The following is a 24,477-nucleotide window of genomic DNA, read 5'->3' on the forward strand; positions in this document are numbered from 1 at the left end:
TACTAGTGCTATGGGAGGCTAAGATAGGGGGATGGCAAATCTGAGGTGGCTTGAGCAACTTCTTGAGACTTCGTTTCAAAATAAAATTTTTGAAAAGGGCTGGGGATATAGTTCAGTGTGAAGGCCCTGGGCTCTATCCCTGGTACCAACCAAACCAAACCAACATAAAGCAACGAACAAAACAACAGCAGCAAGAAATAAAAAAGAAAATGTTCAACAGATGTTTATTAAGTACCTAGTATATGCCAGGTTTTATTCTAAGTGCTGGGGCACAAAGGTGAAAAACTATCCAATTACAGCGTAAGTTAAGTATAGCATTCATATAATAAAATATTAGGGCCAGGGATTTAGCTCAGTGGCATAAGTGCCTGCCTGGCATGCGTGAAGTCATGGAGTTTGATCCCTGTTACCAAAAAAATAAATAAAATAAAATAAAATATTAGCTAATCATAAAAACAGGCATGCAAGAATATTGCATTCCACATCAAATGTTATCATTGAGGTTATATATATATATATATATATATATATATATATATAGTAAATCAGAATAGACTTTTACATGTTCAGTGTTCTATATCTCTTTCTCTTCATTTCGGCAACTTTCACTCCTTCATCCCATGGGATTTGGAGTTGTCAATCAAGGTTTCTCACTCTATCAAACTATTATTTTTGGTACCTACCTGAGTTAGTTGTTATCTAGACTCTCACATTTGGTTTGGTCTTCGGTGGGAAGCTTGCCTCTTTATTTCTCAGTGTAGATAACTGGCTGAGATTTTCTTTAAATGTGGTTGAAAATTCCACTAGTTTATTTCACATTTTTCTGTCACCTCAAACTTTAAGTGGCACCTTTGAAAACTGATGTAAGAAGATAGGGTCACAATTATTCACTGAAGAATGAATCCTAAAAGGCTAATGGTTAGAATAAACCACCAATGAAAGTAGGATGATATAAATGAGTGGGGAGGCCTTAAATTTGCTTTTACAGCCACAAATTTGCCTTAAATATATTTTGCAAATTATTTAATGGAGCTTTTTCAGGTTGTTTATGAATGCAGGAACGAGTGGGAAATTTTAATAACTAAGATGTGGTATTGAAAACGTCATACTGCAGCTTAGCTTTCACTGAAAAAATCTTTCAGGAAATGATAATAAATTATTATTCTTAAATTTGTCATTTTAAATGTGATTATCCCTTAGGTGGTGCTTTCTATCCATAGGCAAAATGTTTAACTCAAATATATTACTGCAAGTTTCATGGAGAATCTATGGAAAATATACCCTACCTTGCTTAGGAAAAATTGTGAGGACCTACCTGTTTTTGCAGCTAATTTTATAGTTTTGTAGAAAAAAACAAGTGATGTACATGTGGTGATTATGTATGAACTAGCTAATTCATTGGGCTTTTAACTGGGGCTTCTATTCCACTGTGAATCGTAAAGGGATACAATCTCAATATAATTATGAGACTAAAACCAATATGTAATACTCTCATGACTCATTTAAAAAGCAAGTACAAATGATTTAGGTATAACCTAGTTCTTTGCATTATATGCCAAAATGTTCTACATTAACACTGCTGTTAAATTCTCTGTACTTGTGTGTGTGTGACTATGAAATCTCTAAATATGAATTATAGTGGATAGAGGAAGAAAATGAATTGAAATATGCAATAGAAATGGACTTCAGTGTAATATTATGTGCACCATTAATATTACAAATGAAGACTTCTTCTCATGACTAACTATGTAAGTTATCTATTACCATAGAAAAAATGAGAGTAGCATGACTATTATAAAAATGTAAAATATTTATCAGCGGGAAACTACCTTTTATCACTCTATAAAGTAATTTTTCCATAGGAGATAGGAATCAGACTTCCTTTTGGGATACCCTGTCATTATATGTTAGATGTTATGAAATAAGAGAAAATGAATGTAACAGAAAATATAATGGAAGAAAATCCCATTGATAATAACAACCTAGTAGTCAAAATGCCTGAGAATAAACTTAAGAAATATTCAAGTGTAATATGAAGAAAAGAAAACCTTACCCGTGAGAATAAAAGGAAAAGATTTGACTGATAGGGAGGTGCTGACTTTTAGGATAGAAAGATAGAATGCAATCTGAATACAAAACAAGTTGTATTTTTATAACAATCTGCACAAGATTCTAAGGTTCATCTAGAAGAGTAAATGTTCAGAACAGTCTGAAAATAGGAGTAATTGCAAATGAAAAATAAAGGTAAGGGAATTCGGCCTGAGATGAAAATTTATTATGAAAATTAAAATGCTGTGGCATTGGCAACATCGTACAGCAGATGATCAGGATAGTAGGAAACAAGGACCCAGTGTATTCCACATTTAGTGTATGTGAAAGATGAATTTTCTAATCCATGTGGAAAATATCAATTGTCCAGTAAGTGCTACTGACCTAAGTGGGTAAGTCCCTGGAAAAGAGATACATTTCTACTTTATAATTTACATAAAAATATATTACTGATAAAGGTTTTGGTATAAGAAATTAAACTATACAATTGTTCAAAGAAAAATATAGCTGAATATTTATAAATTTTGGAGTGCAAAAGGTATTTCTATGAGTGATGTTAAAGGTTTAACCCATGAAAGAAAAGACAAATTGAACTACATTAAAAATTGTACAAGGTAAAACATTATAAGAAAGCTAAAATATAAATCATAGTGAGTACCGTAGCTTATGGAAAAGTTTACACAGTATAATCATATTTTTCTTAATAGTATACTACCTCACACACACTTGAAACTTAAGTGTATTTAAGTTTTTTCTCTTTCCTCCTTTTTTTTTCTTTCTTTTTAGCAATCTTTGAAATGATATTATCTAAAATGTTACTGATAGTTATAGTTGAATGGTGGGATTTATTTTTATATACTTGTGTATTTTTTTATAATTATGGACTATCCACACAAAATAATTTAAGAAAATAAATGAGAGGTTGCTAAATGAACTTAAAATGGACCAAGCTAGCACTAGGGTGCTTCTTTGTATATTGCTGTTCTAAACATTCCTTGTACTGTGTTGTCTATCAGGGTGAAGAAGGTGACCAGGGAGAACCAGGAGAAGCTGGCGTTCAAGGACCTCCAGTAAAGTATTTTTAAAAATATCTCAGTAGGACACGCAAATATTTTTAAAAATAACTCTGGGAGCATTTTCTATTTAATACGTAGATTAACAACATTATATCAACATGGTGTTTTCTGATTTTCAAGCAAGCCAACAATGGGAGATAACTATCTTTTCAAAGCACTTAGTTTTAACTAAAAATTGTATGTACAATTATATATATTCATTTAATAGACTCCAGGCTCAGGCAGTCTGAAAACAAATATTGAGCACAAGACAGTGTCTCCAGGGCTGGAGATTTAGCTCAGCCATGTAAGTGCCTTCCTGGCAAGCTCAAGGTTCTTGAGTTTGGTCCCCAGTACCAAACCAAACCAAACCAAACCAAACCAAACCAAACAAAAGATAATGATTGCTCCTTTACTGCTGAATGCACTGTTACATGACATCATGAGAAAATTTTGTATACCTGGAATAGGCAGTAGATTTAAAACCCACTGGAGCAATGTAGCTTGTTCTTGCACGTAGTCATTATAATGAGAACACTCTTATTTGTTCAGAATCGTGTCTTTTAATAAAATGTTAGTCTCTCATGCTTAGGAAGACTATTGCAATAATATCTAATGTACCTGTGCATCAGCATACTTCAATTTAAAATGTTTGCAAAGTCAAAAGCTATTATTGGACAATGGTAACGTGCAGTTGTTATGCTATTTCCTAGTTAAAATGAGTGATAACAAGTATGGATAAACTAACTGTAGAAAAGTCATTGAATATTGCAGCTGTCCTGGGGGCAGCTCAGGTATTATGTAATGTAGCAGACAGGCTCAGGTATTATGATAGAGTGAAGGAGAACAAACATCTTTTATCTGCCCCATGCTGGTCCCCAGGACCAACCTTTCTCGAAGGAGCCAGGGCACTGTGCACATTAGTGTTTACCTAGAACACTAATGTAGCAGACAGGCTCAGGTATTATGATAGAGTGAAGGAGAACAAACATCTTTTATCTGCCCCATGCTGGTCCCCAGGACCAACCTTTCTCGAAGGAGCCAGGGAGCTGTGCACATTAGTGTTTACCTAGAACTTAGCAGAAATCAAGCTAAATGAAACAAGTCATAGAATCTGGGAGAAATGCGCTCTGTTTTTAGGCCACATAAAATTTTTTAAAGGGAGGACTCCGTGGAGGATTCCAGTGTTTATTCTGAAAGCTCAGCTGAGCCTTTGATGGCAGAAGAGAAGGAGCTGGGCCCCTGTTTCATGGGTGGGAGATAGTCACGAAGAGTGTAAATTATTATTATTATTATTTTTTATTTGTACCGGGGATTAAACCTAGGACCTTTGCACTCAGCTACATCCCCGGCCAGTGTTTTGTTTTTATTTTTAGATAGGGTCTTGCTGATTTGCTAAGTGAGCCCACCAGGGTAGGGGTCCAAGTTGGGATCCTCTTGCTTCATTGTTCCAGAATGCTGGGTTACAAGTATACACCACCATACCTGGTTTCCTTTTTGATACAATAAAAGTTTAGTAGAGATTCAAAAGTTTTTTTTAAACTTTATTTTAAGGCCATTCTTAAAAATATTCAGAGCAGGTTTTTGCAAACACCATTCTTAAAACTGTTTTCAAAGGTTAAGGGTTGATGTTGAGTGGTACATGGCCTGAGACGTTCCCTGGGAGATAACAGTAGCATTTCTTGTCCTTCTGGTATTTTGAGTAGGGTTGTCAAAATGTTTCCATAGAATTCACAGCTGTTCACTTTTTAATTGTCTATCTATCTATTTCTAGATACTTCTATATATAGATATAGTAATGTATAGGTTTAAGAAACACATCCCTTGGCATATTCATATAAAACTATGTCCCTCAAAGTGGTCACTTCCATAGACTGCTTGGAGATTCTCATGTCACCGCTACTGACTCAAATAGTTTTTGAATTTGTTGTGTAGAATTACTTTCAGAGTTGGTCAGTGTGCCACACAAGAAAGCACTCTTTAACTTGTGGTCACATTTCTCTAGAAATCCTAAGTGGATGTCCTAAGCTGGATCACCCTTCACATTTGAATTTCAGCCCATCCCTGACTGAAACATACAGAATTTGTGACTGACCTGGATGAAGAGTTGTTCATGGACTTGCCTCGTTTTCTCCCAGTGAGAACATGAGGACGATAACTGACTAGAGCTAATTTATATTAAGGCAATGTGAAGAGTTCGCAAGATATCTGAAAGTAGCATCTGTCCTATGAAGCATGGGGTCACAGATGCTCCCAAGGGGACGCCTAAGCTCGCTCTTAACAAGTAAAGCCTGTTTCTGCAGTCCTTCTGCATAGACTAAGAATATAGAATGGCAACATTTCAGGATTCACAGGGATCCTACAAGTCATAGCACCCCCAGATTTTTAGGATAGTTCAGTCCATGCCCGAAGTGAGGTAAAATGAGTTCCTTCTGTCTCAAGGTAGAATTCAGAATGCCTTTTATCACAGACGTGAAATATCACTGAAGAATGACTATATGTGGTTGATAGAGACTCCAGTGCCATTTCTAGGTCACTGGCTTTCATGGTTTCTTGGAACTCACTGATTTTGGTGATGTACATTGGTGGAGAAAAATTATTTAAGCTTTACAGTCGTGTTCCATGTAACTAAGTTACAAACTATGCAAGAATGGCAGTGAAGGGCTGGGGATTTAGCTCAGTGGCGTAAGTGCCTGCCTTGCAAGCAGGCAGTCGTGAGTTCGATCCCTGGTACCGATAAAAACAAAAAAGACCAAAAAAAAAAAAAGAATGGCAGTGAAAGTTCTGTACATGAGTTAAAAGACAAGTTAAATCCATTATCAGATTACTATTATGAAGATTCTAGCGATGTTAATTTTTTGGTCATCAATAGTTGTGCCAACTGAGCTATCAAATCTTTGTATAAGAATTTTAGTAAAGATTGCTATCATCAGAATTCTGGGAAGTTTTTTTCTACACAAGAAAATTTTGTTTTCAGTTTATTTGTTACTTTGGTTACAGTAACATCTTTCTTCTGGATCAGCTTCTGAGATAAGACTTTTAAAAATGCTTGCTTTGTGTAAAATAATTAACTTTTTCTTTTTGTATTTCCAGGGAGCTCAAGGTTTGAGAGGCATCACTGGCATAACTGGAGAAAAAGGAGAAAAAGTAAGATGGTGATGATGATAATATAATATGAAAATATATAATAATTATTTGAAAATATGGCCATTTAAAATCACTTTTTAAACAACATCTCTTCTTATTTGATCTTGTAGATGTGTAATTAGAGTCTCATAGTTCTGTTGTAAGCACAGGTGACATAAATGAGCAGTGTGTGTGGTACTTGTCATTCTGTCACCTCTTGGTATTCATGGGGTTGGTTACAGGACCCAGCCTCATCCAGGATACCAAAATCTGCAGGCACTCAAGTCCTTTATGTGACATGGAGTAGTATTTGCATAGAGCCTGTGAATATCCTTCTGTATCCTTTAAATGATCTTTAGTTTACTTACAATACCTAATACAAAGCCTATGCTGTGTAAACAGGTGCTGTCCTGAATTATTTAGAGGATAATTACAAGAAAAGAATGCCCTTATATATGTTCAGTGCAGAAGCAATTATTCTCCAAATATTGTGATCCATGTTTGATTAAATACATAGACATGGAGCCCATGGATACAGAGGACTATACTCTGTGTGTTCTGTTATCTTGGAAAATTGAAGTAAGTGCATTGTCTATAAGAACTGCTGAGAATGCTCAACAGATAAAACAGAGAACACTGACTGTCTGCAGTGTTTCTGGCCAAGTAAGGCAGAGACAGGAGCAGCATGATAAGAGAGAAAAAAAGCAGCAGACATCCCAGAATGCTCTGGGTGTTCTGGGCTCATGACCAATGGGCCCTGTTTAAAACTGCATTTATACACTTGAGGCAGAGTGCCCCAGCCAGTTGCAGAAGCCAGATTTTCCTAGCATTTCCATGGCAAAGGCTTCTGCAAGCTGCTAGGAACTTCTGCAGAGGAAGAAGGCCTGCATGGGGTTTGTTACTTACTAGAAGAGAGGAATAAGCAGACAGCTAACCAGAAGGTCAATGAGGGAGATGAAGGTAAATCCGAAGGCAGGTACCAGGAGGGCTTGCAGACAAAGGAAGGGAACTGGGAGAGCCCCAGAAAGGTGGTGTCAGGAGGATGCCTGGCCCACACTGTGGGCTGCTGCCAATGGGGCAAGATGAAGTTGGCTGAGTGAACATTGCAGGGTAAGCAATGGAAACCCACATGTTTACAAGGCCCTCAAAAATATTTTCCTTGATGTGTGTATCTAGCGAGGAGTGTATCTAGTGTCTCTGTCAGAAAACAGTTATCACATCACATCTCAGTAAGACAATGTTGGGAAAGCCAGTTTGTAGGCTTTGGAAAATTAAAAATCATCACTATGCCCCCACCCCACTTCTGCTTCTCAGAGTCAGGAAAATAAATATGTCAGTTCCATATAGGAATGCAGAGCCTTTTAGTAACAAATACCTGCCAGTCACACACTGTAAATGTTTCATACATGAAATTAAACTTTTTTTTTAAAATCAAAGAAATTCACAGTTTTGTGAATTGAAGGTCTGGCTTAATATCATCTTTTATTTCAATTTTACTTTTGTTCAGTCTCTCTGTCTCTTAGCTATTTTCTTCCTGCCTGCCTCCTTTTTCCATTTTCTCTTGAATATTTCTTTCCTAAAAACATTGCACTTAAAACAACGTATTAGTCTTGTATATTTCTATATTTGTGCTACCTAAAGAAATATTCTGCATTTTCTCTTTTATTAGATCATAAAACCCATTTATTTTGATGTTACTGATAGTTAGTCCTTCACTTTTTCTGGATTGAAATCATCCCCTAAAATATGTGGCCCCCTCATTTTAAAATCGATTACTATTCTTGCTAGACTCTTTATTTGAATTATTTTTCTATTTGGTACTTTTCAAAATTTCTCATTTCCCTTGATGTCTGTCAAAATGCTTTAAAAAAAATTACCCAGTAATAGCAATTTGGGTCTGAGCTCATGCTGAACAGGAGGGAGACGGGGAGAGAGGGGAGAGAGGGGTGCAAGGAGAGACAGACAGACAGAGAGAGAGAAACAGAGAGACAGAGAGAGCAAGGGAGAGAGACAGAGACAGAGACAGAGACAGACAGAGAAATCAAAGTCATTTGTACAAAGCAAGGAGACTGAGTTCTGACCTTGTGATGCAGGGTGAATGAAGAATTTGTGGTCTTTTGTGGGTCTTCCAAATTCTTTCTTCTCCAGTGAATGTAGAATGTCTGTGTTCAAGTTTTTAGGGATCAAATAATTTTCTTCTCCTTCTGTTGCATTTTTTTCCTTTGATTCTACCTATATCTGAACCATCAAAGGTTTCCTGGTTTTTAATTCTTATCACAGATGCCGTTCACTTGGTTTGTTGGCCTGACATCTGTATAATACTCTTTAACTGCTGTCCATATATTTTATCATCTACTCTGCTCGACCTGGCTCATTAGGTTCATTTCTGTTCGTTATTTACTTTGTAGATAAGAGCAAAATTTAAAGATGGGAGTTGTATTTTTGTCAAAGAGTATATGTAAAGAGCACCAAAACATTGTATTATGTTTTAAAGATCACATTTTGATTCTTATAAGGAAAACAAGGAAGTGGTATTTATAATATGTAGGCAAGCCAGAGACCATGGCCAGATAATTAAGCTTACAAAACTCTGGGTTGGTTTTTATGCCATCACTTGGTGGGGTGGGTCTGTTGTCGAGAAAAGACCACACTGTACTGCTCATAGGCTAAATGGGACAGGATGCCACTCAGAATACTGAGGATGCTCAGGTCCCCCTGGCAATTCTTCCTTCTGAATCATGTGGATGAACTTTCTGCCCTCGATCCTGGAGGGAGACCCAGCATCCTGGAAATCCCTTCTCACATTGTAGCATTTAAGAGTCCACTGTTGCTGTTGGGTAGCCCTATGCACTTTACTGATAAGGAGTCTAGTAGGCTTTGTGAGAACCTCAGAAGGTGGCCACCAAGCCCCTTTCAGTGGATTTGTCAGATTCTCTGTGTAAATTCTAGTATTTTTAGTAGTTAGCACATGGGTGGCACTGTTAATATATACTGTTGAGAGTGTTATAAAAGATGATGCTTAACTACAATTGGTGTGATGAGTTTTTCATACCTGAAGTATCTGATTAAATTCTTTTCTGAGTTTTCTGGTACATGTTACAAACACATGACCTTTCTGTCTGGCCAGTGCATTTTTTTTTAGAAATACAGCTATGCCATTGACCATATATGACTGATTCCTAGTTCCTTTGTCTGTCTTGTTTTTTTGCAGGGTGCTCGGGGCTTAGATGGAGAACCTGGACCTCAGGGTCTTCCTGGTGCACCTGTAAGTGCTTTTCCTTTAATAAAATCTAGTGACACATACACGCACACATACATATATTTTAGCAATAATAGATTTTTTTTGCTACATATATGTCATGTGTGTGAGTAGCCTATAAATATGAATCATGTGGGAAAATGGGCAATAGTTTTAAAAAGCTGTAAGTAAGTCCATTATCTCTTTCTTGGTCACTTCTCTGATATACATTCTTTTTAATTGGATGGGTTGTGCTGTGAAGTATTCATGCTTGCTGTTTTCTTTTCCCTTTGATTGTGAAGATGTTTAGAGTCACAGTAACTATCTCATGCTAGTTCCTGGGTGTTTCTAGCCTTTTCCTCTCCTATGGATTCTGATCTCATTGTTTTATATTTTAATAACCTTATGTACACGTGTCACTGTAGGCTGCCTGAGCGTTTTTTGGAGGCAAGGAGAAAAAAGCCACCCATTACTAATCACCTATAGCATAGAAAAAGTAGCAAATATGTGAGTAATATATAATTTCCAACTATCAAGACCCTGTGATCCAGTGCAAGAGACAGAACGTAACTCAAGATGAGCTAAAGATCAAGTGCTAGAACATGGAACAGAGGTAACCTATGTAAGAGGACCTCAGAGAAGATTAGTCTGGAAAGCTATTCTGCATGGAAAGGTAGCCACAGGCAGGAGGGCTCCATTGGTGGCCATGGGCTAAGTGTACCTACAGAGAGGGTGCACGGCCTGCATAGAAAGCGTGTGTTGAGAAGACAAAATTGACTAGCTAAGGTAGAACCACAGTGCAGGGGATGTTTGATGCCATTCTGATCCATTTCATGTGCTCTAGTAGCAATAGGAGGCATTCAATGTTTTGGAAGGATTAAGGAAGTTTTCAAAAAAGCTGTGTTTTAGGAAGATACAGCCTTTCATCTGTTAGCACTTATCCCATATCAATATTAGTTAGCTAATTTTGGCAGGAATCATTATTATTAAATTAGGAATTAAATAACATGGGAAAAATATTGCAACAAAGTCAACCTTCAACTTAAGATAATGGTCAGTGAGACTATGTAGATATCTAGTCAGTGTAGATTGTCTTGATCATTTTCTTCATTACTTCTTCTGGGACACCCAGGATTTATTTTGGCTCACAGCTGTAATCCATGGTTGGCTTGCTCCTAGGCAGAACTGCGTGGCAGAGGGGCATAGAGAAGGGAGAGCTGCTCATGTCTTGGTGTTCAGGAAAGAAGAGAGGAGTCAAAGGATTCTCTGCGAAGGGAGAATCTTTGGATCGTGCCCACAGTGACCCACCTCTTTCAACAGAGTCCACCTCCTACCAGCAAGCCAGCTATAGGCCTCTTAATCTAGTCACCTTCCAAAGGTCTTATCTATGATCCTTGAGGCTTTAGGGGACCATCTAGATATAAACCATAACACTAATGAAGTTACTGATGTCTCCTGCACTATGGGACTGAATTTATGTGTACATTCAAATAGCACAGAAGTGTTAAGCATTTAAAACTAAAACAAAGGACATGAAAATCTCAATTTCTTTGTATCAGTATCAATTTTTATGAAAACATTTCTTTTACTCCAAATTTTTTCAATGGTACATTATATATATATATTATCTGTACTGTACATGATGCAACATGATTCTTTTTTTCCCATTTCCCTACCCTCCCTTCAACCCTCATGAAAAATTTCTTTAGCTAAGCATCTATGATAAATCACAGTCATTGTGATGAAAAAGCAATAGTTAAGTAATGTGGATGATACATTCTAATTTTTAAAAGTTCTATCAATAAGTACCTTTTGCTTATATTAACACTGTTATTTTATACAGGGTGATCAAGGACAGCGAGGACCTCCAGGAGAAGCAGGTCCCAAGGGAGACAGAGTGAGTTCAAGTTCTTAATCACCCCAAGCCCCCTGCTTGTCACTGATTTTGCTGCTTTTCTTGACATGTTGTTCCTTCTTTTTCTTCTCGCTACAGGGTCCTCAAGGTTCTAGAGGAATTCCTGGAGTCCCTGGGCCCAAAGGAGACACGGTAGGTCCTGAGCTACCAATTTGTACCAAACAAAGTAACTGTTGACTTGTAATAAGGACTTTTGGAAATAGCACAAGGAAGAATGTGGCAATTTCTGAGAGACAGTGTTTCTTTGTGTGTGTCTAGGGCTTGCCAGGAGTGGATGGCCGAGATGGGATACCTGGAATGCCTGGAACAAAGGTAGCCGTGTGGCTTAGTCCAGGAGTGAGTGGGGCTGCCTCTGCCCCAGCCAAATGAGCACAGCATTTCCATGGCAACATGATCAGGCGGCTTATTTAGCCAGCTTTGCCTTTTCTTTCTCTTTTAAATTTTTAATCAACTGTCAAATCCAAAATTCTTTTTAGAATAGCATCCTTGTTTGCTTGCTTTTAGAAACTCAGTAAAATTGGCCCCTTGATCAAAGTGAGGATAATGTGTAATTTGACTGGCTTTATGTCTCCTGTCCCACTGCACCCCCCGTTCCACATTGTCACATTTTAAAAGTGCACCTAAGGTCAGTTGTTGGCAAAATCCTTTTACTTACAAAGCCCATGTGTTCCTCTTTCTTGAAAGAAATACAGTAGTTCAGACAGGTTCAATGATGTGCTAAAACCTTTTTATTTTCAGGGTGAACCAGGGAAACCTGGGCCTCCTGGAGACGCAGGGTTACAGGGGTTACCAGTAAGTATTGCATTCTTCAAATGTTTATTGGCTTATACTTATGTTTTAAAGATACCCACTGGAGGGTGGAGACATGTTATGAATGATAAATTCTAGGGAAGATAAGTTTTACTTTTATATTCTTATAGTTTTACATTTTTGTGCTTTTTCTCTAAGTAACTAATAATTTTTCATACCTATGTTTTGGATCGTGTTCTCTTTTTAGTTTACTGTCTTCCTTATATTGTTTTACTAACCCTGCTCCAGGGGCTAGTATTGTATAGTTAGTCCTCCTTTTAACCAGCCTTAAAGCTCTTGCTAGCAGTGTTGAGCTACAAGAGGGCTGAGAGTATTCTTGGAGAATAAGGTACATACAAGTTACCACTTTTGGATTATGTGCTACTTTAAAGCACCCACATTGATGTTTTACTACTTTGGGGTAGCTGAGGATCCATGTAGACTGTACCATATGCATTCTTGACTCTTTGAAGGCAAATATTTCAAGTTAGCAAAGAATTTCAGGTGATAGCCAAGGCAGGCCACAATCTATTGTGGTCAGAGCACATCTGAAACCTAGCATCATTCTGCCACTCTCTTTTTCTACTATAAACTCCAGCATTTTCAATGGGCCCTAATTTCATCATTCTGTACTGGAAATCTTGTTTTGTCTCTTTAGCATCTGTCCTGCCTATAAGATCTCCTATTGACCTGAAAATGAAATGGAGTCTTGTGTGGAAATAACCTTAGTTTAGAGGTAGGATTTGCTTCGAGGATGCTCCTCTTAACAAGCCAGACACAGTAAAAGAATGGCTCTCCACTGTAGGTAATTCTGTAACTGTTGGTTTAGAATTTCAGAATCAGGAAGAACCTCCCTCCCACTAACTCTTTGAGGTTGTCAGCGTGCAGTCAGCTTGGCATCTCATGGCCTTCTCAGACGAGGTGATTAAATCTAAATTCCCTATGTATTCTTTTAGGGTGTCCCTGGAATTCCTGGTGCAAAGGGTGTTTCTGGTGAAAAGGTAAAAGATTAAAGTTTTAAATTAATTACATTAATTTACTCCTTTATTAGTATATTTTCTTTATGATTGTTAACATTCCCAGCCTATCCTTTATTTTATACTTACCCCTATGGAGAAATCAAAAGTAAAAGCTTTATGGCTTTGAAAGCTACCCTTTTTTCCCCGCAGAAAGTTGCTGATTAGACCTTGTTCATGAAAATGTCATCCAAATAGAGAAAGTGCTACTTAAAATGAAGACATTATTATATTATATATTATTATTATATTATATAATAATGAAGTCATTAAGCCATAGAGCTTATGTCAGTGATTATTCGTGAAATAATTTAGCTTAAACTAAAAAGATAGTAAGCATTTTGTTCACATACAAATCAGCTGATGCTTGTAATCTATACAAAACCAAAGTGCAAGCAACTGAAAAAACAGGTGAAACACGTAAAAGGAGTGAAATGCAGCTTTGCCTCGAGTGCAAGAGATCAAATGTGAGCAGCGTAGCAGTGGTCACTGTTGGAGGACATGGGCGCAGCCCTCCCATCTTAGTGGGCCACTCCTCTCCAGCAGAGCAGAGGTGACCCCAACAGGTTTGACAGCGAGACCTCCAGGGTGCAGGTGGCATCTCCATCCTGCGCTTTCCCTGCAGTGGGCTGGCGGGTCTCTCAGCATTGTGGCTCCTTTTTCCTTCATGCCTACCTGACCCTTAAGAATTTAGTAGTACCAGTGTGAGGTGTGAGGCCAAAAGAGGTATATCAAAGGTAAAGGTGGTAAAAGAAAGACATATAATTAACATAAAGAAAGGAAAACCTGTGGTTGAAGGGAATTCCTTTCAATGAAAGCTTAAAACTCCCTTTTTTTGACGTTTGACCTTAATATAGTTCTGGGACTAAGATATCATTTTGAATCTAAAGGACTTTGATGTATTTGTCTTTGCAAGTTCTTAATGAGGAGATTGCTTAATCATAAGCGCTACGTGGGCTGGGTGAGTTGGGCTGACAATTGTGCTCAAATATTATTCTGCGTTACTTTAAAAATGTTGCTTGCTTTTAGGGTAACACAGGAGCCCCAGGGAAGCCTGGTCAACTGGGAAATTCAGGCAAACCGGTAAGATCCCATTTTACCTTTCATCCATTGTGGCCTGTCCTTATGAGGGGCTGTTAACGTTTTCTGTCTTTCTCATAACAGGGCCACCAGGGGCCTCCAGGAGAGGTGGGCCCACGAGGACCCCGGGGGCTTCCTGTGAGTATTCCTTTGCCATGGTGTCTTCCCAAAGGGGCTGCTTAGGGAACGGGCAGACCTCCTTTCACCCGAGCATGCACAGATGCCGTCCCACGTGTGAGCACGTGGTAGCTCCAATGAAGAGTGAAAACAGAATGCTATTTAGATTCACAGAGTATCTTCTTTTCAGAAAATAGAAATGAGGTGATTAAGAAAAGCATGATAACCCCTTCTTCTCTCAACCTATTTTGAAGAAAATATTTTAGTGTGGTTAAAAACTCCAATTGTATTAAGATATGAGTCACAGGGCTGGGGGTTTAGCTCAGCGGCATAAGCACCTGCCTTGAAAGCAGGCAGTCGTGAGTTCGATCCCTGGTACCGATAAAAAGTAAAAAGACAAACAAAACAAAACAAAACAAAAAAAAACCCCAACAAGATATGAGTCACATACTGGGTAATTCACCTGTTTAATCCATATAATTTATTGATTTTAAGCATATTCACAGAGTCGTGCAACTATCACCGCAATCGATATTAGAACATTTCATCACCTAAAAGAGAATCCCTGTCCCCACACACGGTATTCAGTATTTCTTCCCATAGACTCTTCAGGTCTGTGTCATCACAAATCTGCTTTCTCTTTCTGCAGGGTTTCTAATTCTGGAAAGTTAATATAAGTGAAGTTATACACTACATAACATTTAAAAATGATCATCTTCTATCACTTAGCACAGTACTGAACATTCATCTGTGCCACTGCTTGCATAAGTACTTGATTCCTCCATCCTGCCAATATTTATTTGAATGGATTCACTGTGTGGGTGTACCACATCCTATTGATCCATTTGTCTGGTGACAGACATTTAGATTGCTTACATTTTTGGGCCTTTAAGAATAATACTGCTATGAAAATCTGCATAAGTCTTGTGTGGATATATGTTTTAATTTCTCTTGAATAAATAGGTGTGGAATTGCTTTGCCATACAATGATTGTATTTAATCTTTTGAGAAACAGTCAAACTGCTCTAAATGTGAGCATGTAAACTTGTTACATTACAGTAGTTACAGCAGTATAGCTTTTCCTAAAATTTCCGATTTAATCCTTAGAAACTGATTAGAAAATTAAACACTAGGCACTTAAATTTGACTTTAAAAATTATTTCTGGCCTTCAGTTTCAGTTCTTTTTTTTTTGTCTACTGGATAACGAGACAGTTACAAGTGGGAACATAGAAACATTTTCACTTATCATCACTGCTTCTTTTAAAGCATTTTTCAGCATATAGAATGAAGACTCATGGTTGAAAAGAGTAAGCATGTATAGTGGCATGAGAGTGGAGTTTTCTGCTTGTTAAAGGTACTCATCAGCTGACCTCCTGAAATTTCTTTGTAACTGAAGAGACCAGTCTTAATTGTTCTCCTTGTTCACGTGCCCATTGCTTACTACTTTCTAGTACTTGTAAACTTATAGCTAAAATGCTTTCCATGAATTAACTGTCCAGACACTAATACCAGATTTCTTAAATAATAAAGATGCTGTATGGCTGGGTGAGGCCAACCTAGGGGTATTAAAACTTGGAGAGTGTTTACTACTATATCTGCTATTCCTATTGTTGAGCAGAAAGCTGTGTGTAGTTGAAGGAGCATTAGTCTGAGTGCTGCTGTGTGCCAGGACTGTGCAGTGCGCACAAAAGTGTCACAAAGTAGAGGATTCCTGGCCCAGCAGCAGCTAAGTGACAAGAGAAATGTAAAGCAGTGAACTGGATAAGGGAAAACACTAGGGGGCTGAGAGTAGGCTCCTCTGTGTGAGCTGGAGCCGAGGAATGGCTGATGAGGAGTTTTGGGCTAAATTTCAGATTCTGGTTTTCGAAGCTTCTGTAAGGCTTCAGATTCTTTATTGTTCCTGTCATCGAGGTTCGTGGCCTTGGCGCTCTTCCTTTGTCACATTTTCATTTGTAGTAGGACTGTTGATTCTGGCTTTTTATCAAGATCTCTTGCATTTGACTCTATGTTTTCACTTTCTTTTCTACCAGCCTGTCTCAGGTCATTGCTGACTCCTTGGATTATTGTACTTGTCGCCTGATTTGCTTCCCCAGCTCAGTCTTCCCATCCTCTGTAGTGTCCTTTCTCAGGGAATTATTGACATTGAGGCTGGGTTACTTCTTTGTTCTTCAGGATTTATGTACATGGCAAAGTATCTCATGTCCCTGATGTCCAGCCCAGAACCCTAGGAGTGTCTCATGGCCTTTGTGACAAAAAGATAACAATCACAATTCCAAAAGCCCTGGAGAATGGGGTACCCTAGACTGCAAACAGCACCACATTGGGTTTTGTAAATCACAGGATCCATCATTACTTTTTGTCACCATTTAAAAATCTTTGATTGACTCTAAAACCATAAAGAAGGTCTAAACCTTAAACTCTCTATTAACCTCCTAGTTTTATTTCTCATTTTTGTTGTGGCTTAGAGCTTGTGTTCCAGTCAGGCTGGATGCTGCATACATTTCTAAATAGTTTCTGTTTTCCTTCATGTCAGAATTTATGTTTTGATGGCTTTTTCTCCATTTCCGTGACTGCATTTCCTGTGTCCTCTTAGACATAATTGTTAATTCTATCATAGAAATAGCATCAAATACCTATGCCCCAGGTAGAAGTAATCACTCCTTATTGAGAACTCTGTAACACTTGACCCCTTTACTAGGGTGACTAAAGAATACAAGGACATATCTGATTAACCTCTGGGCACCCTACATCTCTTTACTCAGGGCCTGGCATAAGATGATACTCAATAAAACTTTCTTGAAATGAATCAAATTGGAGGCATAATAAATCCTGCTATACTGCTTTCATTTGTAATAACTGACTTCTCACCTGCTATAAATTTTTCAGAAGTGTCATATGTTATAAATATTATAGTTCTGTAGCTATGTTTTAACACTAAATCTGCTTACAGAAAGCCACATTTGTTCTTTGTTTTATATCATTAAATTCACATATTTCCAACTATGCTTCAGAAGTCCGATGAATTTTTCCTGCAAATCTCAACTCAAACTGAGTAGAAGGAATGAGAACATATTTCTAGTATGTCCCAGAAGCATGTCTTTGAAATTCAGTGATGTCTCCATCAATGTGTGCTAGAACTACTACTACAATAAATATTAGTTTTATATTCTGGCCCCTCCAGTGATTTCATACATGCACCTATTTATTTCTATCATGTCTTTCTCCGGGATACTTGTCTTGATTTGTACTTGGTTTGGGTGGCTTTGGGTATAGAGCAGGAAAATACCCTGGCCTGTGGTTTGATCATACCTTATAGTGGCTGCTGGAATTCCCATCTTCCTGACTTCTGAATGTCACATGCTCCCGTACAGGAGCCTGTTGCATTTTTCTCGGAGTCCCTCCTCCTCACCTGACAGGTCAGCATTCAGTGCGGAGGTGCTGATGTCCCCATCCACCCGGGTGGATGATTTGTTAAGCTAATGTGTATAGTGGTTGTGGTTTAGATGGACTATTTTCTACCTGTATGTGAGGGAATGTTTAGACCCATACTAGATAGAAACTATGTAATAAAATTGAATCATTAAAAAATCTTTGTACCAAACCTAAAAGTTACAGCAGTATGATGTTCACATCATAGGAGTATGGTGTTTTTGTGTTAATACAATGGTTTATAGAAATTATAATTGATCTCTTGTGTTAATCAACATTTTCTTTGCCAGAGAAACATAGTATATACACTATTCCAAGTACAGTGATTCACTCTTCAGCTAGTTGAAATTTTGGATAAATGTGGCAAATATGACAGTCATTAGAAGTGAGAAGGTGATGAAATAAAAATTACTTATTTTGGCAAACAATTCAAGCAACATAAATATATTGAAGTTTTCTGTGATCTTTGAAAAAGTTTCATAGTTCCTTTTAAAAAGGGGAGCCTTACATTTGCATTATCTGTCTGTATTTATGGAAATGATTTTTACAAAAAAGCAATGAATACTCGCTTGTGAAGAAAGTGTCTGGCAGTTGGTGATGCTGGCAGGAACTGGCAACATGGGGGCTGTAGACTGAGTTTTTCCAAGTAACTTGAGTGTTGAAGGAGTCTTAGAGAGTTTGAAAGGCAAAGAACTTTAAACATGCAGTTGAAAACATGATTTTGGGTGATTTCTTTAGTACTCAACTTGGATAACAGTAATACTAATCTCTCTAAAGTGCTTAGTGTAAGCCAGGCACTCTTCTAAGTGATTTATGTGTTTTACTTAATCCTCATAAAAGTCCTATGAGGTGGACACTGCTTTGTTTCCCATTTCATTTATGAGGAAATAGGCACACAGAGTGAGGGGACCAGCTGATGCGTTACAAAGCCAGCTTTGAACCTGGAAGTGGAGCTTCATATCTGTGTCTTCATCTTTACCTCGGCTGCTCCAGGTGCAGCTCTGCAGCATGGTTTTTAGTTGAGGTTTGCTTGCCAAGTTCTGAGTGCATATTTAGCAATTTTTAACTTTAGTATTTATGGAAGTTTTGTGTTAAGCATTTTTCTCCCCCAAAAATCTAAATAAAGCTGGTAAAGATAAACATAGCATAAGCCAGGCACATTCCTGGGTCTTACTCTGACCTACAGAATTAGAATCGGGGAGAGAGAGGTGAACAAAAATGGAGAATGGGCAGATAGTGTAGTGGAAGACACCAGCGGAATATGTGTCTAAAGAGATCAGAGCTGGCTCCTGTGGCATGTACCTATGATTTCAAATACTCACGGGGTTCAAGGCCAACCTGTGCAATTTAGCGAGCCCTGTCTCAAAACCTAACAAGGTACTGGAGATACAGAGCACTTGCCTAGTATGCTTGAAGCCCTGGGTTTGATCCTCAAGACCTCAAAACAACAGCAACAACAAAAAAGAACTTAGCGGTTGGGGGCACAGCCACAGCTGGGAGAGAGGGTCTGGCTCCTTAAGTAGGGATGAACTTGCAGAGGAGTCTGAGCTGGTCAGAGCTGTGTGGTGGAAACAGCTCCCGAGAGGAACATGGAGCTTTTTGTTATGGTCTCTCACTTGTAATGGTGCATTTTCGCCTCCGTCCTGGTTCCTTTCGATTTTCTTGTTACAAATCTGAATTTGTGTTGCCATGAGGTTTATAAACACCAGCCAGTGGGAAGGGCAGTCTCCCTTGTCCATTCAAGGCAGGGGTGTCATCACAGCTGTTGGAGTGGAAGAAGTTATTAGTTTTTTATCAGTTTTTTGCCAGGGCCACGGTTAATGACTTTCTGTGTTTAGTTAAATCTGTGTTTTTAGCTATTCTTATGTATATCTTGATTACTTTGTCACCTTCATCTTAGTTTCTCATGTAGAATTCTGAAATTAGGGGCACAGGTATTTCTGAAGTACACAGACATTGATTGGATGGTTATCAGAATATTTCATCTTCACATTCTGTTCATGGCTGCCATAAAAGCACCTCATTTTCACAGTGAGGTGACTTCTCTAGGCATGTCTATATTAAGAAGGGATGGCAATTTATAAGATGGAAGCAAAATAAGAACAAAGAGCCACCTACTGACTGGACAGTCACAAAGGTGTACATAGCTACATTGTGGGTCCTTCTTCCTGTCCCACAGTGTCAGCCCGCAGGGGTCTACAGCTGAGCCAGTCACTTGTACTACAAAGGCTTCCAGGGATTGGAAAGGACTTAACAAGTGAATAAGACTTATAAAAAACAGAGAAGATAGACTTCCATCACAGAAAAATCTTTGACTTTGGGAATATAATTAATCCTTCTGGTAATAAATCATAGGTTATGCAATCCTATATTTTAATTTAGCCCTTCGTATATTTATGGGAAAGAAGTATACTAATCATTTTTATTTTGGATGAGATAACATAAGAGTCACTTATTTAGAAGTGATACTTGAGGCTCTGTCAGGACTTAAACTTTCTCCTTCTGAAGTTATTAATGTTTTCCTACCGATGACTATCTGAGAATTAAATTCATGTTAGCACAGTGACATTTAGGATCCCGTCATGATGCAGTTGAAAAATTATTTGTAAATGCCAAGAAAGAAGATGTACTGAAGAAAATCTTTCTTGAACTTTGAAGTTCCAGGCCAAATCAAGGAGTAGAACCCAGACTCTCTAGAGGGATAGAGGACTCCATCGCAGTGGCTAGCTTTCACCCAGATTGATGTCCTTGGGCATTTGTCCTCCCAAGGCACTGCTTCTGGCTCTCACGCTGTTGCTGATATCATTCCAACCCAGTGTATCATCCCAAACTCCTATACCAAAGAAGTTGTTCACATAAAAGTTGCTTAAAAGTATTTAAAAGCATTTAATTTATATCACCTATAAGACAGACAAAATGACTTCCCTGAAATTATAGCTCATGGCCAGAGACTGTTGTAATTTGCAGTGTGTTTCTTGGGGAACTGAAAATCCAGAAATTTTATGGCTCTTGATACATTGTTCAACTTAAAGTTTAATGAACAGCACACAGGTCACAACAGAATAATACTACCAGAAGCATTTATACACATTAAGCGTTAATATGGAGCTGCCGTGTTATTTTAAAGAAAAAGTAACTCAAAGGACCTCTTTCATTTTCTTATACCTTTTTCAGAAAATGCAATTATTTATCCAATATCCTCATGTTCAGGTTAGTTAAGCTTGTGTTAGAAATAAAACAAGGTCTTATTAGACTGCGTAAAACACATGAAGTTCTTGGGAAAAGAAATTAAAAAGGCCTTGTATCTCCTTTGCTCAAAAGTTTTAAAAAGTTTAGAATTTCAAATAAAAATTTGAAAACTAAGATTTTAAGTAAACATTCAAAATTGGCCTGCAGAATAAATTAGTGTTGCTTTTAGTGTAACCTCATCATGAGTTGTACTTTTCAAAGTCTGTTTAATCTTTTAAGACATATTTAGAACAAGAGTGGGTAAAACAAAGTAATTTTTATCTCAGAAACTTGATACATTTTAACCATCTGTGTCTTTTGAATTCACACTAGTAATTTAAAGACAAATATCTGTCTTGTTTTTCTTTTTACTCTTTTGAGGTGAAGATAATTTGCCAGATGTTACTTTACAATGTTCTGTAGATCTAAAAATATACTCTGCAACACACAGCACAATTTTAATTTAATGTGTACTTCATGACCTCAAGAACACATTATCTGAAAATGCATTCACAGATATCCATAGTATAGAGTATGAGTTAGATGCTGAAAGTTGCTAATTACCATTTTATGTATGAATCCACTATCACCGATGGTCTCTAATCGTAACAAACATCATTGCAATGTTCATTGAAAGATGAACTCGGGATTATATGTGATGGCCTGTGCCAGTGGTGGCGAACCTATGGCATACGTGTTACTCTGTTTTTCTTTTCTTTTAAGATGAAAGATGTTAGTGTAGGGTTTTTTTTTTCTAAACTAAAATTTCAGTATTCAGGTTTAGTAGCAGTGTTAGCCCTTGTCATAAGGGAGGTTTCGGTTGTATTTTGGCACTCAGTCTCTGAAAGGCATAGATCACTGAGCCCTGTGCCTTTAGTTCAAGGAAGGTGAAAATTCTTTGATGACATGTATATTTAAACAAAAAAACTACTTGGGTTATTTTATTTACATAGTAATTAATCATTTGATTTTGACCAAATGTCTAGATGACAATGATGCTTCTGTTTTTATAGGGCAGTAGAGGAGAAATAGGACCAGTAGGATCCCCAGGCATACCAGGTAAACTGGTAAGTAAAGCTTCTTATCTCCAGATGTTTGTTTGCTTTCTGAAAAACAGAATACATTTTTAAAATTAATGAGAGAAAAATAATTTGCAAAAGTTCATTAAATCAGTTGTGTATTTGGTTTCTGTTATTAAATGAATGTGTGAAAATATAAATGTGGAACTAGGGTATCCTCAGAGGGTATTTTAACCAGTGTGGTTTGTAGCATACATTTTAAAACTGAGAGACATGAAGTGCTACATTTGGCCTCTGGTCATTCTGGTTGTTGAAAAGGGCTCCAATAAATGCTGCCTTTTACTCCTAGCATAGAAGTTGTTTACACAGCACAGGAAGCTGCAGTACCCTTGGGGAGCTTGACTGAAAGAGCCTGCTGTTGGGAAGGATTGAAAATGGATGCTAAGCCTGGGGGAGCAGGGCAGGCTTCCAGAGGGGACCAGGAGAGAGGTGCCCTGGAGCAGCCGAGTTAGGCCAACCACAGCACAAGTCAACATGTTAAGGCTGCCAACGTCTAGTCTGATTGTGAGCTTTCAGTATTGCAGAGTGACTTTGGGAACTTGGTTTGTTTTCCAGGGACCTCATGGTAGCCCTGGCCTCCCTGGCTTGCCTGGACCTCCTGGGCTTCCTGGAATGAAAGGTGACAGGGTAAGATATCCAGCTCTCCAGAGAATTTCTTATCTAGAAGCATGATTTTGACTATGTTGAGAAATCAAGCTTACTTTTGGTCCAATGAGCAATTTTTCTCGACTTTATCATAGTGAGCTTTTTGGAAAGGTAAGTTACATTACTGAGTTGAAATTAAGAAGCAAAAGATGTCATAATTGATCGGGAAGGGAAAAAAAAAATCTAAGATGAGAAAAGTAAAAATTTCAGTTGGAATCACGCCATTTGGCTTTAAATTTTCATTCTTCTGAGGGAAGTTGGATGTGGGTCATTTGTGATCAGGGATTGCCCAGGTTACAAGAGATCATTGGCTCACTTGTCATTCCATCTTCCTGATTCTTATTAGGAAGCAAGAAGTGGGGTCATTATCTCTATCCCACTGCCCATACTAGTGTTTATCCATCAGCCTAGTAACAGGAACTGGTTCATTTGAAATCATACAAACAGCTCAAAATACTGAAAAAGTATCATATTTTCTTTGTCACAGGGTATACTGGGTGAACCGGGTCCAAAGGGTGAACAGGTAAGTTCTGTTACTGGTTAGTGTGAAGTGTTTGTTCTGCACCACTTCATAAGTAGGGGGCCCTGGCTGGGTTATAAGTGCCATTAAAACACAGGAGGCGCTCAGTGGTGCTTAATGTTCTTTATGGTGAGTGAGTCTGAGACTTTGGTTTGGTTCGTGTCCTTATGTCCGTGTTAGTAAGCTGGAGGTAATGATAGCTCTGCCTCCCTACCTACACAGTCCTTCCTTCAAAGAGGGTGAAGCTGTCTCTCTGGCGTACCACATTGGTTTCCTCATGTCTGATGGAGTCTTCCATAACTATATCATAGTGTTTCAGCCTTTTGTTGGAAAAAAAAAAAAAGCAGATAACCAGAGTATGTGAATTAGACTCGGCCCTTTTCCAGGGTTCCTTTTTCTAGTGTAGGAGTCCTCTTTCAGTGGTTACCAAATTACAAAATTGATGGATATGATTATTAGTTTTACTGAGTTAAATTTGGTTAATTGTTAAAACCCAATCTGACCATCTGGTCTCTGTTTTGGTTGTGCTTTTGGCTGAACTAGCCAGCCAGGTTGGAAAGTCATTAAGAATATTTTGTATTGTTGCATGATGCTGGGAGCATTGTGAACACTCATGAATGCTTATCAGTGTTGGCTGGCTGACCTTGAACCATGGGACTAAGGATTTGAAAATGTGACCTTTCATCCTACTTTTCAGGGTGCCTCTGGTGAAGAAGGTGAAGCAGGAGGAAGGGGTGATCTTGTAAGATTTTGTTTCTAATTAATGATGGAATTTCATCAATTTCAAACTATATAGAAATGTATCTACATCTGTATTTTCTTGTGGCACTGTTATCCTCATCACTTTCTTTTTCTTTGAAGGCTAGTATGTTTCTTCTCTAAGCTAACAAAGGACTTCCAAGATTATAGCCAAGGTCAAGTAAAGCAGAAAGGAAATGCCCCAAAATTGCTGGACCTAACTTTAAATTTATGGAGAATTCCCTTGGTGAATCTTGTTGTAGCATTGCACTTAGGCATTGCAGGTGATTCTTACGCGAGGATAGAAAGTCTGTAAATAGTGCCTCTCATTGGAGCAAAATTGAAATTTTGTTGTAGTTAGGAATTTGAGACTCCCAAACCTGGTCAAATGCTTTCTCCCTACTCTGAAATCCTTCCAAGAAGCGACTTCTGTCTCCAGAGAGCCATACTGC

The 24,477-nt window shown here is 38.1% G+C and overlaps 1 protein-coding gene across 4 annotated transcripts in view; it reads left to right on the plus strand.

The window, feature by feature from the left end:
• Col9a1 (collagen type IX alpha 1 chain) overlaps positions 1-24,477 on the plus strand; it is an 85,744-nt gene that overhangs the window by 35,967 nt on the left and 25,300 nt on the right. For all 4 annotated transcript variants that reach the window (XM_063227037.1, XM_063227039.1, XM_013142245.3 and 1 more), the window contains 14 exons: positions 3,066-3,119; positions 6,198-6,251; positions 9,442-9,495; positions 11,312-11,365; positions 11,462-11,515; positions 11,642-11,695; positions 12,122-12,175; positions 13,129-13,173; positions 14,218-14,271; positions 14,353-14,406; positions 22,057-22,110; positions 22,678-22,749; positions 23,255-23,290; positions 23,985-24,029. In XM_063227037.1, the coding sequence (XP_063083107.1) occupies positions 3,066-3,119; positions 6,198-6,251; positions 9,442-9,495; positions 11,312-11,365; positions 11,462-11,515; positions 11,642-11,695; positions 12,122-12,175; positions 13,129-13,173; positions 14,218-14,271; positions 14,353-14,406; positions 22,057-22,110; positions 22,678-22,749; positions 23,255-23,290; positions 23,985-24,029 (738 nt within the window). The remainder of the gene's footprint in view (positions 1-3,065; positions 3,120-6,197; positions 6,252-9,441; positions 9,496-11,311; positions 11,366-11,461; positions 11,516-11,641; positions 11,696-12,121; positions 12,176-13,128; positions 13,174-14,217; positions 14,272-14,352; positions 14,407-22,056; positions 22,111-22,677; positions 22,750-23,254; positions 23,291-23,984; positions 24,030-24,477) is intronic.

The sequence above is a fragment of the Cavia porcellus genome, unplaced genomic scaffold (assembly GCF_034190915.1).
Source record: "Cavia porcellus strain 051 isolate PalLab524CR breed Dunkin Hartley unplaced genomic scaffold, mCavPor4.1 scaffold_16, whole genome shotgun sequence".
NCBI lineage: Eukaryota > Metazoa > Chordata > Mammalia > Rodentia > Caviidae > Cavia > Cavia porcellus.